The following is a 19,097-nucleotide window of genomic DNA, read 5'->3' on the forward strand; positions in this document are numbered from 1 at the left end:
CTTAGAACCTGATGTCATTTCAGTCTGCTACTCCTCCGCCATCTTGCTTCTCCCTTCCCTCCAAGAGTTTTATGTATTTTAAGAATTTAACACTTGATACTAGATTGATGGTTGAGAAATAAATTTAAACTTAAAGTTGATGCTCCTCTTTCAGAACATTTATGTGCCCTATAATCTTATGTTGATTGAAATCTAGAGAATATTTGCTTAGCAAATACTGTTTTAAAGCATGAAAAGTTACCTACTAAAAATAATTGCATTTGGCATCTTCTTTTCTTTGTGATGATTCACTATGTCAAAAGCTTTTATTATTACTAATATAAATTTCAGCTGAGGCCTGAAATGATGTATTAGAGTTGGTGCCATCATTTTTTGGTACTTTCTTGTAATATATATGTGCTGCCAATGCGAGCACAGTACTTTCTTGTAATATGACAATATGATTGCATATTAGGTAATACTCTATACAGTTTCATTCCTTGTGTGAATGCATCACAGATAGTAAGGATTATTTTAATTTTAGATTTGATGGTTCTTTTCTGTGTGTTGATTGTTAAAGATGAAATTTGTGATGATAGATCTAAATCAATTTTAATATAACATTTACACAATACTCATGCAATCATCATATACCTTAACTTCAAACAAACTTTCTGTCACAAAAAATTTGATGTATAGCATTTTTTATTATTAATAGACTAAACTGAGTATACGTTTTGCATAAGGAAGGCAAAGCAGTAAATATTTTTTTATAAAGACACCTTTAATCAAGACATAAAACTTGACCTCAAGATGTCACTAATTATCCATTGTGACTGAAATATAATGAGTTAGCATAATTTATAAAATCTGCTAATTGCCTTTCATGGTCATGGATATTAATCTACCTCTTAATATAAATAAGTCATGGAGCACGTTAAACATTTAATGTAGAAAAATTAGGCATTTTTGAGACATAATGGGATCTTATTATAGTGTTGTGCTATTACTGGTTTATAGTCTCTCCAGAGAGACTATAAATTTCATCCATTTGTTTGTCAATGAGCAAGTACCTATTGAATGCCTACTAGGTGTCAGAGTCTGCTCTGTCATGGAACTTACTTCCTAACAACTTAAACAATACACAGGTAAATACATAACATAATTTAGGTAGTAGTAACAGAAAAGGAGAACAGTGAATGTTGACAGTGGGGTTGTGGAGATAATCAGGTTTAGAAAGGGCGAGAAGTAATATTTGAGCAGAAATATGAACCACATAAAATAGGGAAAGGGAAGGTAATTCTAAACATGTTCAATTAACAATGAGGGATAGATTTGTTGCAGCTCCTTGGTGATTTGTGTCACGCTTATAAAGAACATGATTGCTATCTCTAACTTTTAGCATGCTGATAAGGTGATAGTTGTTTAGAAAGAATGGTAGTGATTTATTGAGATTCCGTTTCTGAGAGCCACTTGTGAAGGTAATCCGTGATAAGTTCCATATCAGTATTCTAGGCTTTTGCAATTTTATCATGGACTGTGACAACATATTTGCATACAAATTATCCTGTAGTGTTGTATATAAATAATCCAAGTCATATAAATTGAAAAGCATCATCCTAAAAAAGATTTGCGGGAACTTTATTTTCAAAGAGAATTCTGGGATTTTGTTCTAGTGTCTTCACTATTCACTGATTTTAAGTGGAACATAAGATCAATTGTTTGAGAAGGATATACCATAATACCACTCACATCAGTAGATTCTGTCTCCTTTTACCTCCTTGTTTGTTCTTTCATCCAATATGTAATTGATTCCACATGGTCTGCCACATTACCATGCCCCTACAAACAAAACAAAGTATCTTCTTGTCCCAGCAATCTATTCTCTGTCAATGTTGCTATCATTTTCTCACTCAGCTGGAAATCTTGGTGCATCTTTGATTGTTCCTTGGCCAAATCCACATCATTTCAGTCAACGATTCTTGCCCATTCATGTTTTGTTTTCTCAAGAATTAAGCTCAATGAGTGCCTGGGTGGGTTAGTGGGACTCTTGATTTTGGTTCAGGTCATGATCTCAGAGTCCTAGGATACAATCAAGCCCCATGTTGGGGCTCAGCAGGGACTTTCCTTCAGAGTTTTTTCCCCTGTCCCTCCCTCCACTCATGCTTGTACACTATACATGCACTCTCTCTGCCTCTCTTTCTCTCAATTAAATAAATAAATAAGTCTTAAGAAAAAAAAAATTGGGGGCACGTGGGTGGCTCAGTCAGTTAAGCATCTACCTTTGGCTCAGGTCATGATCCCAGGGTTCTGGCATTCAGCCCTGTATTGGGCTTCTTGCCCAGTGAGGATCCTGCTTCTCCCTCCTCACCCCATCCCATCCTTGGCTCCTGTTCTCTCTCTTGCACTCTCTCTCTCACATAAATAAATAAAACCTTTAAAAAATTTAAGTTCAGCATTTTGTATGAAAATCTAGAGGCTGAACTTCAAGCAGAGCTTCAGAGCTTTCTTTGAGCCCAGGACCATGGAAGATGTGATGTACTTCTCTCAGCAGGACTGGCTAATCCCCAGACATGGGGAGGCATATGATTCATATGTAAAATAACCACATAATTCTGATAGATCTCCTTTGGGGATATGCTCTCTTGTGTGTGCACTCTTCTCCCTTCTAGTTGCTTATTTCTAGCATGGCAGAGATATTGTTTGGCACCGAATGAAGAAACCTAAGTAAATGTTGCAGTTTTGTTGTATGTTTAGCCAAGTCAATTAAACTCTGAAATGCTTTAATCACTTGTAAATTAAAACACTACTTCTATTTGCCATTTACAGTTCTTATGTCAGACAAATGCAGTGATAAATACTAAAAATCTTTGAAATAAATAATATTCTATACACAGAAAGAATAATAATATTATCGTAGTTAACATTGAGTGAATGAAACTTTAATCTAATTTTATTATTCTAGACCTCACATTCTGTGTTTTACAATAAAAAATTTGAATTAAAAATTAGTTCTCAAATGATATCCCCTCTCACTGCAAAACAGAATTACCTGACTTGAACCTAGAATCAAAAAAAGTGTAAATCTTTCAAGTCAAGTATAATGATGGCTACAAAATAAATGAAGACTGAACATTGGAGAGGGTCTTTATTTAAAATGGTATTTTTTGTCAAATATAAACCCATCTTTAGTAAATCGTCTCTAAAATCAGCCTTCTTTAATGAATTGTTTCAAATACCTTTACTATTAACAAAATTAATAACTGCCATATTGATATTACGAAAAAAAGATAATTCTCAGGTCAATGGATCCTTTATTTTCAAGGTAATGAAAATTCTAGGCATTTCTCCAGGTTTTTCAAGAGTTAGCCATTAGATACTACCTTTAAAAGTGTTGTTCATTTGGGGTGCCTGAGTGTCTCAGTCGGTTAAGTATCCTACTCTTGATTTCAGATCAGGTCGTGATCTCAGGGTACTGAGATCCATACTTATCAGATTTCATGTTCAGGGGGAGTCTGCTTGATATTTTCTCCCTCTGCACCCCCCTACCCCTGCAATGCACCTGCATACACACTCTCTCTCTCAAATAAACGAACCTTTTAAAAACACTTTTTTAAAAACACTTTAAAAAAAAAAGTGTTACTCATCAAAAACTAGAAATTATTGTACTGTTTTTTTTTAAATAATTATGCAGAATGGAGACTTAAAATCATTGTCGTTCTTTGCTGTGTTATACTTTTAAGGAGTATATAATAAAAGTATGCGGCTGAGTGATCAACATTAATATTTTCCCAGATAATATTAAGGATTCTTGGTCATATACTTCCTAAGGCATAAAATAAACATACTACAAAATATTTGTTTTTTATATTTACTTTTGAGACAAAATTATCTCTCAGATTATAGAGGTGATTATTTGACAAAAGAAAGCAAACTTTCATTCAAATGAGATATGTGTACCACAGGGTTAAACTAAATAAAAGCCACTTTTATGACCTAGTGAATAGCTCACAGTATCAGTCCAAAAAAGAAACCTATAGTAATGATAAGTCCCTCTTTTATGACAGGAAGAATTTCTGAATTTCTGTAAATCATACTGGCTATGTATTATTGCATTCACATATTTGGAACATTTATTAATACTAGGAAAACCATTTAAGTCATCAATTGAGCAGGAATGTAATTCAACTAATATTTATTGAGTAGAAATCAATTTTAAGGCATTGTGCTAGGGTTTAAAGAACAAAAATTGCACCAGGCAGGAAAATGAAGTTTGTTGCAAATGAAGAATAGAAACATTTATCCCTACTATCCTCTGATTTTCATAATATAACGGTGATGCTCTGTGGTTAATGTTAGTGGACAGCATAACTGTTTCTTGGGCCTAGCCACAAAAAGTATTTACCTTCAGCTCCTTTTAATACAACCAACCCTTTAATAACACCCCAAAATGTGAAATCAGGTAGCATATATGTATTTCCCCTGGTATCAGATTTTTTTTTCTCCTCTGCTGTCATTTCTTTCCTAAAGCAGTAAACACTAATTTCCTATGAAGTTTACAACCTCCACATTTTTTTCTTGATTTCAAAATATATTTTTAGGTAAACAGTCACATAACATTTTCATAAAAAATTATTAAGAATAAGTAATAATACTTTGGTAAAAATGGAAGTTTACTTCAAAGAGATATTTTCAGTAGGTTTTTATTGCAAACAATTCAAGGCACGAGCTGGGGTTGCTTAAGGTGGCAACCTCTAAATATCTTTTTATCAGTTAAAAAATCATGCACAATTTTATAAGTAATCAGGGATGGAAAGCAATCAAGAACGCCTTTGGTGAATTGTACGTTCTTTCTTTTTTCCTATTGCTGGCTCAGTCTTCCCTATAATTCTACAGGCAATATGGCCCCAGATGTCTAAAAATGAATTTTTAGGAAATTTTAATTGATAGCCTTCAGGTGTGGATAATTGAATTTACTAATCTATAGCACTATGCCTGGCAAGTGTATAAATAGCTCCTAAAACTCTAGTTGGAGAATATAATTTGAATTATATATGAATTTATATACTGAATTCAGTATAAATACTGAATTTATATACTGAATTCAGTATAAATACTGAATTTATAATTCAGTAAAAGTCCATTATAATACAACTCTTTTTCAGGACCTTTGACTCTACTTCTTGCTTGATTCTTACACTTCTGTTTCAGCTATTTGAGGGAGGCACAGTGATGTTGGCCATTTGGCAACAGGCATGGTTTTCTCTTCCACCTTCCACTGCTTGAGAGTTTTGTTTCCTCCCACTTCCCTTTCCCCTGATATGATTTCCTCAGATATCATTTGGGTTCAGTCTCTCAAACCCATCTCCTGTTTCTCATTTCTCTCCTGAGTCAGATCAGGGCCTTGGTTTTCAGTGGTGAAAGTAGTAACAACCCAGGCTCACAAGAATGATAACGAAATCTTCCCTCTATGTCCTTCCTTACTCTGCCTCCATCGTCAGAGCCCCAATGGCTATTTTCTTACTTCTTATCGTCCACCCACTTCTGCTTCCCTAACACGCATCTATGCATGCATGCACACAAATGGGTGTCCTGTTCCTCAAATGACATATTTAACTGAGTTAGGTGAGCTTAGATCCTTATGCAATCTGAAAATACTTTCCAGGCTTTGTAACCATCAATTTTCCACTATTATCCACTGACCTTGTCTTTCCTACAGGGTCTATACTATGTTTATAATGTACACTATGTATGCGATCCTTAGGTATTGCACACGGGAGGGGGATGGGTAGACAAAATGGCTAGGGGCTTACAAATTTTTGTGGGGAAAGGCATTTCAGATATTTTTTTCATAATTTTATGAGTAATAAAGGTCTTTTTTTTAGACAAGGAGAGGGATAGAGAGAGAGAATCTTAAGCAGGCTCCACATCCAGCATGGAGCCTGATAAGGGACTCCATCTCACAACCCTGAGATCATGAACTGAGCTGTAATCATTTTTAAGAATGCCCAAGATATTTCAAAATGATTTTGTGTTTGTTTCTAAAATAGGAAATCGGGGAAGAGATTACAGCCCATTTTATAATGAAATCAGATCAAATAGATAGATGATAGCAACACGAATGAAGGCCAGCAAGACCTCAGAATAAACTGAGGGCTGGGCAACTCCGAAGAAAAAGAGTTTGGGGTGAGCAGGGCTGTGAGGAAATACATCAGCAGGATGCTCATGGTCCCATAAGCATTTATACAAGGATATATGCAACTGTCCTCCCAGCAGGGTCCTTCCTCCTCTACCTATTCCTAAGCCATTGTTGCCCTGAGGAATCTTTAAGGATATCAGCAAGAATCCCCACCAGGTTCCTGGAGCTGAGTGTTCCATTTGAATTCTCCTTGAAAGATGTGTTTTGAATTTTAAAACCTGTCAGCCTAACTTGGAACTATAACTCTTATCCTCCTGCCCCCACCTCCCAGGAAGCATTGTTATACATGGCAATTGTAACAATTATGTGTTTCCAATATGCCATGAATAATGTATTTCAGGTGCCTAATTAATTTAAAAGACTTATAGATGGGCCAAAGACATAATTATAATAGGCTACATTATTTCTGTGGGGAAAAAAAAATCCTGCATTCCAAATAAACTTTTGGAACACATTCCTCATTATTCGAAGTCAGCCTGTAGCAATTCACATCATGTGCCTAGAATTCTTATGACTTCATTAGTCCTGGCCCATCATGACACAGCCTATAGAGGATATATTAGTCTGTTCTTTGGAACCAGGTTTGTCAGGGAATTTCTTTGTATTGTCACAGTAAAATGGGCTCAAAAATAAAGCTGTAAATTTTTTGGTTTTTGTTTTTTTTTTAAGCCAGTTTCGGCAGTGTGGTCCATGTCATGGCACTTTCCAGCATGAAGACATTTGGAGTAGACCATGGTCATCTGGGAGTTTTAAGTTGCAGCAGGTTAGCAAAAAATTAAGTGAGATGACTTACCTTGTTTTATAGTCCTGAGAACAGGAGACAACGTCATATGTTTACAAATCTATTCCTGATAATACTCATCAATTTTACTCACAATATCACCTCTTTAAAAATATAATTTTTCACTTGACTTGAGGATAATAGCTTGCTAATATAAAATGAAATTAGCTTGGACATTCATTGTTTGAATATCATTCACATGTTCGCTTTCAATAAGTAAATGTGTTTCAAGCATACCTAGTATGAGCAATTTGTTTTATGCTTTTAAAAATTAATGTGGGTAGGGGTGCCTGGGTGGCTCAGTAGTTAAGCGTCTGCCTTCAGCTCAGGTCATGATCCAGGGGTCCTGGGATCAATCCCTGCATCAGGCTTCCTGCTGAACAGGAAGCTTCTCCCTTCTCCCTCTCCCATTCCTCCTGCTTGTGCTCGCTCTCTTGCTGTGTCTCTCTGTGTCAAATAAATAAATAACATCTTTAAAAAAATTAATGTGGGTAAATGCTTAGATTTTCCAAGAAAAAGAATTGTGATATTTTTATCATCACATTTTTAAAAAATTTACGCTTAAATTTGTGCAAATAGTTTAAAAGGCAATAAACCAAGACCCCAAGTGAAAAAAGAATTTCCTGATGAATTATGCAGATATTTTGGACAATAGTTTCTTTCTTTGACCTTGGTAATTTTACATAGAAACCTTAGAGTGTTGCACTTTATAAACCTTCAATTAAAGATTTCAAATCCATTCATAACTATCCTAATAGATTTTTTTTTTCACTTTAAACTTATAGTGATATAATCTCTGATTTTAAAAAAATAGATTGAATTCAGGTCAGATTACTTTTTGGCCATATGTTCTTTTATCTCATGTTATGTTTAATTTGTTGTGACATCCTGCTTTTTATAAAGAACATCTAATGTTTAAGAGTTAGGTGAGCCAAAGAAATTAATAGAAAATACCCTATTCCTGCACTGAATTAGCCACCTTGAAATACTGTAGAAAATTTATATACACATGAGTTTGGTTTCAACTATGTGCCCGTACTTTACATTTCTTGGTCATAAAATTCAGGGTAATGCTTGTACAGCACTTAGCACAATGCCAGACATGTACCAAGTATTCACATGTACCAAGTATTCTTCTCTATGGGAACCTATAATCATAACTACAAGAACAACTCCAACATTTACTTTGAGACCGAGGCTAACAATGAAAAATGAAACTCAATATTAATATCCCATCTGTGCAGTAGTAGGGGGAAGGAAATGATAAAAAGCCATTTTCAATAGAGCTAGAGAATATTATAAACCACTTACATTTATCTCTGTCATTTTGTCTGAAACAGCAATTATTCTCTCTAGTTTTGAATCTCCTAATGATGTGCAACTGCTTAATATATTTTGTTGACTCTTTTATTATTGCATTTCTTATACAAAATATGTAATGCTACTAAAAGTTTGAAGAAAACACACAAGGATATTAAGGCATGATAAAAAGGATTGACTGTATTCTCTAGTATTATGAGTAAAATATGGAAGGGATACAAATTTTCATATACCTAAATGTTTCCAGCTATGGAAAAGCAATTAACCAGATTAATTCATCTACAATGAGTTACCATGGGTCTTCTATGTGTGCTCCTATTTAAAATAGGCAAAGGAGAATTATTGGGGGAAGAACAGTTTTACTGGGTCACAATTTATAGAATGGCCAGATCAAATGCACCCAGTGATTTGGTGCAGTTCTCTAGCTGCCTGAAAATGAGATGGGCCTCTAGATCATCAGAAACCAAAGATACAATTTTCCACCTAAAAAGGGGTTGGAGCCTGCTCGGGTAGACTGGATTAGATATGTCTGTCACCTCTTTTGTGGCTGTGGATCTTCACAGAATCAATCAACTTTCTTGTGATTTATTTCTCCATTTTTGAGGTAAGCCAAGCAGAAACTATCTTTAGAAAAGGAACATAGCGACATAGCCTTATAATCATTTCCTATTGTCTATTCCCTGAATTCTCCACCACCCAATAAAGTGAGATAAAATAAATTTGTAATTAGTCACAGGCATAGCTTAAGAGATATGGATAGAATAATTTCATCTTCCAGTTTCCTATAGATAGCTTTCTGTCTACTACTTAGAAAGAAATTTTATTTTACTGCTTATTTGACAAAGACAGTGTATGAAATCAATTGCCTGTTGATGTTCTTACCTTCCTGAACAATTCAGAAAATAAAATACGTATCCTAGGGAGATTATCCATGGCTTTATTTCTTATGGACTAGGGATAACTTGTGGTCTGAGGTTATAAATACCTAATGAAATTAATGTAATTATCTGATTACAAAAAAAAAAAAAAAAATCCCAAACTCTAAAATGCACTTGGTAAACATTTTATATAGAAGCATAGAATTGAAATCTAGTAGAGACCTTATTTGGTTCTACACATACTGTTATGGACTGAATGTTGGTCTCCTCCAAAAATCACATGTTGAAATTCTAACCTCTAATGTGATGGTATTTGGAAGTGGGACCTTTGAGAAGTAGTTAGGTTATAAGGGTGGAGCGCTCATTAATGAGTTAAGTAACTTTACAGGAAACTTTAGAGAGATGATTTCTCTATCAGCCATGTGAGGATACAAGGAGAAGATGGTCACTTGCAGATCAGGAAGTGTACCCTCACCAGATACTCAAACTGCCAGCTTCTTGATCTTCGACTTAGCGTCCAGAATTGTAAAAGAATGAATACCTGCTGTTTAAGCCACTCAGTTAAATGGTATTCTGTTTGAGAAGCCCAAAATGATAAGACATCCACCTTTTATAGTGAGAAAAATGAGACCCAGAAATGAAAGGCCACTCAATGAATTAAGTGTTGGAGTGGAAATTGAAACTCAGTTTCCTAATCTGCAGTCGGGCTTTCTTTCCACTACAGTCTTTGTGATTTATTTATTCAGCAAACATTACGGGGCCTCCTGTTTTTAGAAGGCATTACTTTAGAGACTAAAGTGAGGAGAGGAGAGAAGATATAAAATGACTAGGGAGTTCCCTGTCCTGGGGAGCTTACAGTTTAATATACACCATAGAGTAGACACATTTTTCATTGTATGGCCTGTTAGAATGTGCAGAATGCTTAGGGAATGTGGCCAGGATATAGAACTTCAGAGGAAGTGAAGGCCAAAAGATCACAAGAAAAGCCAAGGGAAGGATAATTTTAAGCTGAAGGTGGATATTTCAACTGGGAATATCAAATGGAAGGCATTCTTATCTATGAAGTTTCTCCAGTTGCAAACAACAACGGGAAAATTAGGAAAGCACGTTAGAAAAAAGTGCAGCTTTATGTGTCCAGGAGGCAAATATGATGGGTAGATTCTTCAAGGTGCCACTTTCAGGATGAATGCACTTGCATTCACATTCTTGGGTCACTCCACTGATAAGGCCAACTCCTGGAAGAGAAATTTTGATTGTCTAAGCAAGAGCAAGGCAGATTGACCAAGAGTCTAATCATATTTATAGAGAATGAGAGAAATATCGCCACTCAAAAAAAAAGAAATCAAAGTGCTGTTACCAAAAGAAAGTAGTACAACATAAAGCACAAAGATGAGTACAAAATAAAAAGCACAAAGAAACTACAAAAAAATCAAATGCTCACTCCTGCTGGAGTATGAATGGAAAAAAGAAAAAAGAAAAAGCAAAACACTGAGGTAAAGAGAAGAAAAGACAACCCAGGTCAACAGAATGTTAGAGTAGCCTGATTGGCTGAAGCTTAGGATGAATAGGATGAATAGATGTCATCGGATGAGCCAGACTTTGACTTGCTGGTCATCTTCATCTTCCTCTTCTATGTACCCTGCACCATCCCAACCAGTAAATTGCTCTTCTCAACTTATAAGGTGCAAGCTGATTGCCGAAGTACTTGATTCAAGGGAAGAGAGAGTTTGAGCTAATAGCCGTCCCCACTAATGAGGGATGGGACTACACTTGTTAGGTAGTTGCAATCAGATTCCAGTCACAAACATTGGAAAGTCTGGTGTATTTCTCCCTCAATCTTAGAAGGCTTTATCTACAAGGCTTAAGACTGACAATTTGTCTTGGGAAATATACCAAGGAGTTTCTCTCCAACTGAACCAAGTAGCCTCTTCTACCATAGCTTCCTCAATCTGGGCATTCAAGTAGTAAAGGAGACAAAGCAGTTGTACTGGGGGCATTTCTGAAAACTGTAGAAACCATAGAGATGCAGACCATTTCCCAATAGTAACATTTGGAGTTTTTCCCAACAAAATCCATGGGAGTTGCTTCTCTGATGATTCTCCCAGTCCTCCTCCCATCTTTGCTCTGAACCCCATGTTGGGTAATTTGTGAGAGCTTTGCTTTCTTCATTTGTAATATGAAGAGTTTGAATCAAGTTCTATCTTAAGAGTTCTTAAGTTATCCTTCGATGCCAGGCTCAAAACCTTGTTTGGGGTCATGTTGAGAAAAGACTTGACTACTTTGGACTCAGAAGTTTGGTCTCAGGCTATAGATTATGAAAGTTAAGTACATGATCTTTAGAAGCAGAATCATTGGTTTCAAATCCTTCCCAGATCTCTCATGGACAAATATGTTGTTTGAGAAGGTATTATATCTTTTAATTATTTTATTTTATAAAATAAATGGATAAAAATCCACAGTTAAGTGAAGTGGCTCATAATTTTTAAGATATAATAGTAAGAGCCACTGGGGTTTTTAAGGGCAGAGTACAGTGGCTAAGGCATTGGCAGTGGCAGGTGCGCTGCTTGATGGAATGATTGGGTTGGCATCTGATAAGCCAGCAATCTAAGTCACTAACAAGTGACAAAATGGAAATGCCACAGACAAAAAATAACAACACAACCAAAAATTATATCTATGGCAAATAATGTGACGGATTATTCATTTATTTTAATAGAAGATAATATTTACTGAACACTTCACCATGTGGAATTGTTTAAAAATGTTAACTTAAATACCTGAAATCAGGTAGTCTTGAGACCCAGGAGCTATTTTTCAGCTCAGTCATGGCCTCACTGCCTGTTGCTTAATTCTTCTCTAATTTAAATTGCTAATTAAGGAAAAATGTACCTTTAAGTGTGTGTGTGTGTGTGTCTGCGTCTGTGTGTATACATACTCTATAAATATATATATGTATATAAAACAGTTATATATATATAAAATAGTTATGTATAAAACATATCGACTGGGATCATGTAGAGTTGCAGATAACAGAAAACCGTAGTAGTTTCAGAAAATAAATATATACTTTTTCTCATATAACTAGAAATCTTGTTATGTAGTTTCTGATACTATTTTAGGTGCTCATCAAAACTGTCAGGGACCCAGGTTGTTTCTAACCTCTACTCCAATCTCCTAAGCATGTTGGATTTTTCTCTTGTGCATGTCACTTTATGGTCAGAATGTGACTACTCCATGTCAGATATCTGGTCTAGTTCAGTGAATAAGAAATACCCTTCTTCTGTGTGTGGTCTCAATGGAAGACTGAAAGGGCAGGTAGGAAAGTGAGGAACTAGGTCTTGTGACTATTTCAGATCACTGTGATCCATATCCTAGAGCAGAGCATGTTTGGGCCTGAAACTAAGGCTTCTTAATAATAATTAAAAAAAAAGGATAGTGGAAAGAATACTGGTAGGCAAGTAGCAGAATTCACCATAACAAGGATAAATAAAATTGCCTTACTTGAAAGATGCTATGATACATTAGGAAGAAAAGTAAAGTGTTTGTGAAATATGAGTCAAGAGAAGTCCTTCCAAAATAATTGTAATCATTTATGTCTTTCATTTTAATTAGTGGAAGAAATTTTTAAATAATTCTCAGGAACTTCAGCAGATAATTCCATGGTGGGGGAGGGAAGTAATCACTGAATGAACAGACAGCCTTTTCTTATTGTTTTCTTAAGTAGGCCAAATTTTGAGAGGGCTAATGTAGTATTTTTGTAGTTAAAAAATATTGGTTTCAACTGATAATCCATTTTCAGGGACAAGAATCACCCTGGATGACAAAATGTGAGCTTATCCATGTTACATTAGGTGAGTGATTCTAGCTTACTTTAGTGGACAAACTACATCTGTTCTTCTATAGTTAGCATTTTCTCGGGCTGCCAGAAAGCATCTCATCACTTGGCATGTCCCACATATTAGACAGAGAGGAAAAGAGAAGAAAGCTGGAGTGCAGTTGCTGAAGGACCTGTATACTTAGAGCCTTGCAGAAATGACAGCAGGGAACAGGCAAGCATGATGGTTGCTCTATGCTGTAATGAATTAGCAGCAAAGGTAGACATGATCTGTTGACTGGACAAGACCAACGCAGAGAAACAGAATTTCAGGATTTCTAATTGTTAACTACTTCAGAGGGTTGTCAGGAGGTCCTAGCTACATGGAAATGCAGGATGTTTGGAAGTATAAATAATAGGTAATTGTTGATAAGTGTGATATTAGTTTCAAGTGACTTTCCTATCTGACTGCTCTGCTTCTTTGACTAAGGAAATTGTTTTGAATTTGGAAAATTATATGTGCAAGCATTCTGGATGTAGTATTTATGTGCACTCAATAAGCAGTATGTTTTACTTTGATGTCATTTGTTTTCTGCTATCATATCTATTGGGTGGAAGAAAAATAGATTCTGATTATTTGCTCAAATATATGAGACATGGTGTTTGGAGAGTAAGAATTGTGATAGTCAATTCAGTTAAAGATACTATTTCTTATGGCATTTTAACTGAGGCTCTGCCAACAGGTTAGGAGACAACTGAAACGATGGAGTCAGAAATTTCAATAATGTGTCAATATGTAGTTTGCAAATATGTTTACTGTTTGTGTAAGAGGTGTTTGTGTTGCATATATGCACACAGAATGCTATTTTTACATGGTCATGGTGGTGCAAATACATGGATGAATTATAATTTGGGGATTCAAAAGGCCTTGAAGAGACTGTGATTTATATGATTATTACAGATTTCCTAGTCTATAATTTTTTGTCTTGGCTCAGTTGCTTAATATGTTTGAAAAGATAAAAGATAACTCTTTCAGGGATTTTTATGTAGGTATTTTGATTTCTTTTAAGTATAAGAATAAAAATAAGAATAAGAAATTTTCTTCATAATTTAACATCATTGGGCATCTTTGTGGCTCAGTTGGTTAAGGATCCAACTCTTAATATCAGCTCACCTTTTGATCTCAGGGTCATGAATTCAAGCCTTGCACTGGTCTATACACTGAACGTGGAACCTACTTAAATAAAATAATAACTTAGAATAATTACCTTTAGATATGGAATTAGTCATTGATAGATGCACAATGTAAGTTTTCTCACCTATAGCCCAGTTTATTTTTCATTAAAATATAATGGCAAATAGGCTTAAAATTATTTCTGTAATAATAACAATAATAATTTAAAAAACAACTATAATAATTTTTAAAAATCTAAATTTTTCCAAACTTTGTCCCAAGTTAAAAATATCTGCACATAGAAAATTATTTTGATTTATTATATAAAGGGAGAAAGTATTAATATTTGTATAAGGGTTTTTTTCTTTTAGCTTTTCATATGACCCCACTTATCTAAAAATACATAGTGACTTTGAATAACTTGAAAATCTTCTCAAACCTTGGAGACATACTAAGTGAAATAAGCCAGTCACTAAAGGGTGAGTATTATATGATTCCACTTATATGATAGATCTACAATAGTCAAATTCATAGAGACAGAAAGTAGAATGATGCCTGCCAGAGCCTGGGGGGAAAGGGACAATGGAGCTTGCGGGGGAGGGTGTTCTTTTTCAGCCATGCAATGAGACATTTCACTATTATTTCAGGAGGAACACATATCTTTTGCCATAACATAGACTTCATTCTAAATGAAAAACAGTTTAAAGAATGCATTGTAGAACACTGACAATTATTATCTCAGTAAATGTTTTTATTATCAAAGAGGTAAATGTTGAAATGGGTTCATGAAGGGCACCTGGGTGGTACAGTTGGTTGAGCACTCAACTCTTGGTTTTGGCTCAAGTGATAATCGCAGGTGGAGGGATTAAGCCCCCATTCTCGGGCTCTGTGCTGAGCATGGAGGCTGCATAAAACCTTCTCTCCCTCTGTCCTTCTCCCTCCACCACCATGTTCTCTCTCTTTCTCTCACTCTCTTTCAAATAAGCAAATAAATCTTGAAATGGGTTCGTGACTACATTTATGACAGAATCAAATTACATACTTAAAATATTTTCCAACATCCTTCATTAAGAAACTTTATCATTCTAGGAGGAATTGTTGATAAGGATCTTCGTCACTACCTCAACTTACGATTTCAGAAGGGTTCTGTGGACCACGAACTTCAGCAAATCATCCGTGACAACCTCTACCTCCGCACGGTGCCATGTGAGTACAACAAGCGATGGACTTTTTTTGAGATATGGAATTTTTAAATGAAAAAGCTTTTAACTACCATTGTGTGGTTTATGGTGATGTTGTAGCCAGAAGAGACTTGTGATTTTCAAGCTACAAAACTTATCTTACTTCTTACCTAAGTATTGAGAAATATTAATTCTAGTCCAGGATGCTTATGATTTAGAATGTATCATGATTGTGGTAGAACTCCACGCTGAGAGACAGGAGAATGCAAATTAAGTCTATTAGCTGAAACAGATATTTTGTAAATGGAATCTACACAGTAACTCCCAACCTCATCTCTCTGGTTTGCAGCAGGGAAACCTCACAAGTGAAAAGAAATGCATGGAAAAGTAAAGCTAAATGTTCTGTAACTCTTAGAAAGTGATAACATTGAGTATTGAGTACAAATTTCTTATATGCAACCTATAGAAGTCCACAAAACAACAATCCTTGATTATGAGCAGTTGCTACTTCAAAAGAGAGGACTTGGTCAAATGATAAAACTCATGCATCAACTTTTTAGTACTTGTTTCATGTTATTTAATAATCTTCTATTAACTTTAGGATGGTTCAAGGACTTTCCAAATCAGATCCTACATCCTAAGTAGAGATCAAAATCCATTTCCTTCATGTCCCATGGCCCCCAGAGATTTTACAATCTCCAGAAACTCTGTGAGTGTTGTGTGTATCCCTTTTGTTTTAGTTCTTCTTTGAATTTTAATAAACTCAAAGTTATTGGCTCGAGAAAGTTGATATTAAAGAAAGAAAAACTTGGCTAGCATAAATAAACAAAAAAAGTGTGTATATATTTGCAGGGAGAGGATATTGAACTACAAGAACTATGTAAAAGGTATGGATCATGGATGATTATACTGAAATGTTAAAAACACAGAGAGAAGTAAAATGGAAAGTCAGCCCCCAGCCCTTTTCACCTATGCACATCTCAGGAGGGGTAGACTTTTGTCATTGTTAACACTGAATGTTCGTCAAAATAGAAATATCAGGGCCCCACTATCATGCATTCTTAAATGAGAGTGCTTACTGATTGACATCTTGTCAGTCCAAATGCTACCTCTGTCCATTTGTGGTAGTGAAGTGAATAGTCTGTTGGGCTCTTGCTTTAAAGCTAGAAGTTGAGAAAAGTGCATTCTTAAACTTGTAAGTTCGACATTAGAGTGAGGGCCAGAAGAAGATGGATTAAAGTAAGTGACTGAACTATTTATAAGGTAACGGGGTGGATGCATTTTCAAAGCTGTGATGTTGTCAGTGCAGCTATGTGCATTTATCTTTTGTGACATGAAAGAAAGGAGATCTGAAATACTGAATAAAGAACCCAGGCACTTTATTATGTTTAAAAGCTGAGGGAAATAGATAAGAGCCTGACATTCAGGAATAACTTGTAGTCCTTGCTAAGGCGATGACATAAATAAGAAGTCTTAATTAAATATGAAGATAATAGGAGTAGATTTTGCATTAGTTAATTAACTTCTTAAATAAGTCATCTTTCTTTAGAGTACCAAAGAAATACTATGAAGGAAAAATAAATATAAGGGTAAAATAACTAGGCTTATATGAGTAAACATAAAGAGTTTTGTTATACGATTTCAGTACTAGGTCATAAATTCAATTAGAAGTCCTTGAATAGCTCCTATAAAGTAGATGATTAAAAATTCAATGAATCTAAATATTAAAATCAAACAATTATTCTTTGGATTTGTAGCCACCACTCCTAATAGCCAATTCCAGTAATACTACTCATTAAGTATGCTCTTAACTTTGCATAAAGGTGAAGAAGCCCCTAAGATAGAAATAAGTCTGATTTATATGATCTTATAATCACTTTTATACTGATGGATTGTACTTGGATAATCCACAATATTCATTCAGTATATCTTTTAATAAAATGTTCACACATATTCAGAGTATGCAACAAAAATGTGTCAGTCCTGTGAAAAATCATGGCTTTATTTAGAAACTCACGTGTGTGTCCAGCCTATCTATTGACCTTGAGTATGGAGTAACATTAGTTACATATTTTCTTTAGTCAGAAAATTCTCATTGGTTTTCATGAACCCAGCACCATGAAAGGAAAAGGTATTACTCAAGTACGTGTTATTGCTCTCATAAATGCATACATTAAAATGTATGCCTCTTGTGTAATCTATTAATGGCACTCGGAATAGGTGCTGGATAACTCCATGAAAAAAAATGTAGTTACGTAGTAACTACGTAAGGATGGCTTAGCTGTTTTTGCAAGGCAAGGCTCAACTGAGTAATTCTGCGAACTACCACATTGCTCCACCACCAATAACTATGTCTGGGAGGAAAGGAACAGTCTTGGAGTTAGATTTCCTTGGTATCTAGTTAGAAAAAGAGAGGGTTCTGGGATGAGAGTTCCAGGGACACCCTCGCCTCACACACCCCTGTACACTCAGCCAAATTCAGTTGTGGCCAGCTTGGCTCCTGTACCCCTTTCCAAAAGGAATCTAGGTTTGGCTGCTGATCGATTTCCAAGCTGAGAGGGAGATGGTCATCCCAGATCTCTACTGGGCCTTAACTATAGATAATATGAAATTCCATCAGTCTGTTCCCTGCCCCATAAACAGTTGACTGCATTTAGTCTTTTCATTTTGTTTCCCCAGAATCTTATCTCAGGGCCTAATTCTTCAAAGATACATTTTTTTGAAGCCGTGTCTCTAGTCATGGAAGGCAGGACTTGGTCACAGATGTAGGATTGTTGGGCATGCGGTGAACATGAGCATCCACCTGCATATGAACATGGAGCATGCGGTGAACATGATCACAGATGTAGGATTGTTGGGCATGCGGTGAACATGAGCATCCACCTGCATATGAACATGGGCATGCGGTGAACATGAGCATCCACCTGCATATGAACATGGAGGCCTCCATTAGATCAGTTCTTCGTTCTTTCAAATTAAATTAGGGAGAAAAGATCCTTAGGAACTAACTCTTGATATTTTTGCTAAAACATAAGCCATATTTATGCTAAAACATAAGCCAATCGTATGATTTGTATCCATTGAAGTCCTCAATTTGGACCTAAATATGTGTCTTTTAATTGCTAGTTGTATGATTTATTGGGACTGGGAGGGGATGGTAAAAGTCTTAAAGTGTCCTAAAGTGAAAGTTGATTTTTTAAAAAATACATACTGTAAATGAATTTTCTACTCTTAGATTTCAGGCTATATAGGATTTTTATGTAATAGAACTCCAGGAGATATGGGTAAATAATGATGAGACATTACTGTTATAATCTAGAATGTGATAAAGACTAACTAGGAAAAGTATACAGATAAAGGACTCAGAAGAGTTCAGAACATCCATCAAATAGGATTTTCAATTACCTTAATAGTACACAAAAGACAATTTCAGAAGCACTAAGATAGTAGCATCTATTGAGAGATTAGACAAGATTATTTCACTGTAACATGTTAAGTATACAAAGTTAAGGCAGCATATGTTGTTCTTTGGGTAATATAGATTCAAAAGTATATATAAGAATTTAATGGAATTAATACATAAAAATATTGGATTAATTTTCAAGTGTTTAAAAAGTAAAAACAGAGTGTTTTGGTTTGAATATTCTACTGAGCCTAAAGGTTGCATTTAGTTAACTCTTGAATCTAACCAACCACAGTTAAATTGGCTGTGCTTCTTAACTATGAGAAAAAAAATAACCACTTTCATTTACTGATGAAATACTGGTCTTT

General features: G+C 35.3%; 1 protein-coding gene across 4 annotated transcripts in view; it reads left to right on the top strand.

The window, feature by feature from the left end:
- The window catches only part of MAGI2 (membrane associated guanylate kinase, WW and PDZ domain containing 2), a 1,383,262-nt gene that overhangs the window by 366,995 nt on the left and 997,170 nt on the right, over nucleotides 1–19,097 (top strand). For all 4 annotated transcript variants that reach the window (XM_046021617.1, XM_046021618.1, XM_046021620.1 and 1 more), the window contains exon 2: nucleotides 15,235–15,351. In XM_046021617.1, the coding sequence (XP_045877573.1) occupies nucleotides 15,235–15,351 (117 nt within the window). The remainder of the gene's footprint in view (nucleotides 1–15,234; nucleotides 15,352–19,097) is intronic.

This window comes from Meles meles, chromosome 10, assembly GCF_922984935.1.
Source record: "Meles meles chromosome 10, mMelMel3.1 paternal haplotype, whole genome shotgun sequence".
Taxonomy (NCBI): domain Eukaryota; kingdom Metazoa; phylum Chordata; class Mammalia; order Carnivora; family Mustelidae; genus Meles; species Meles meles.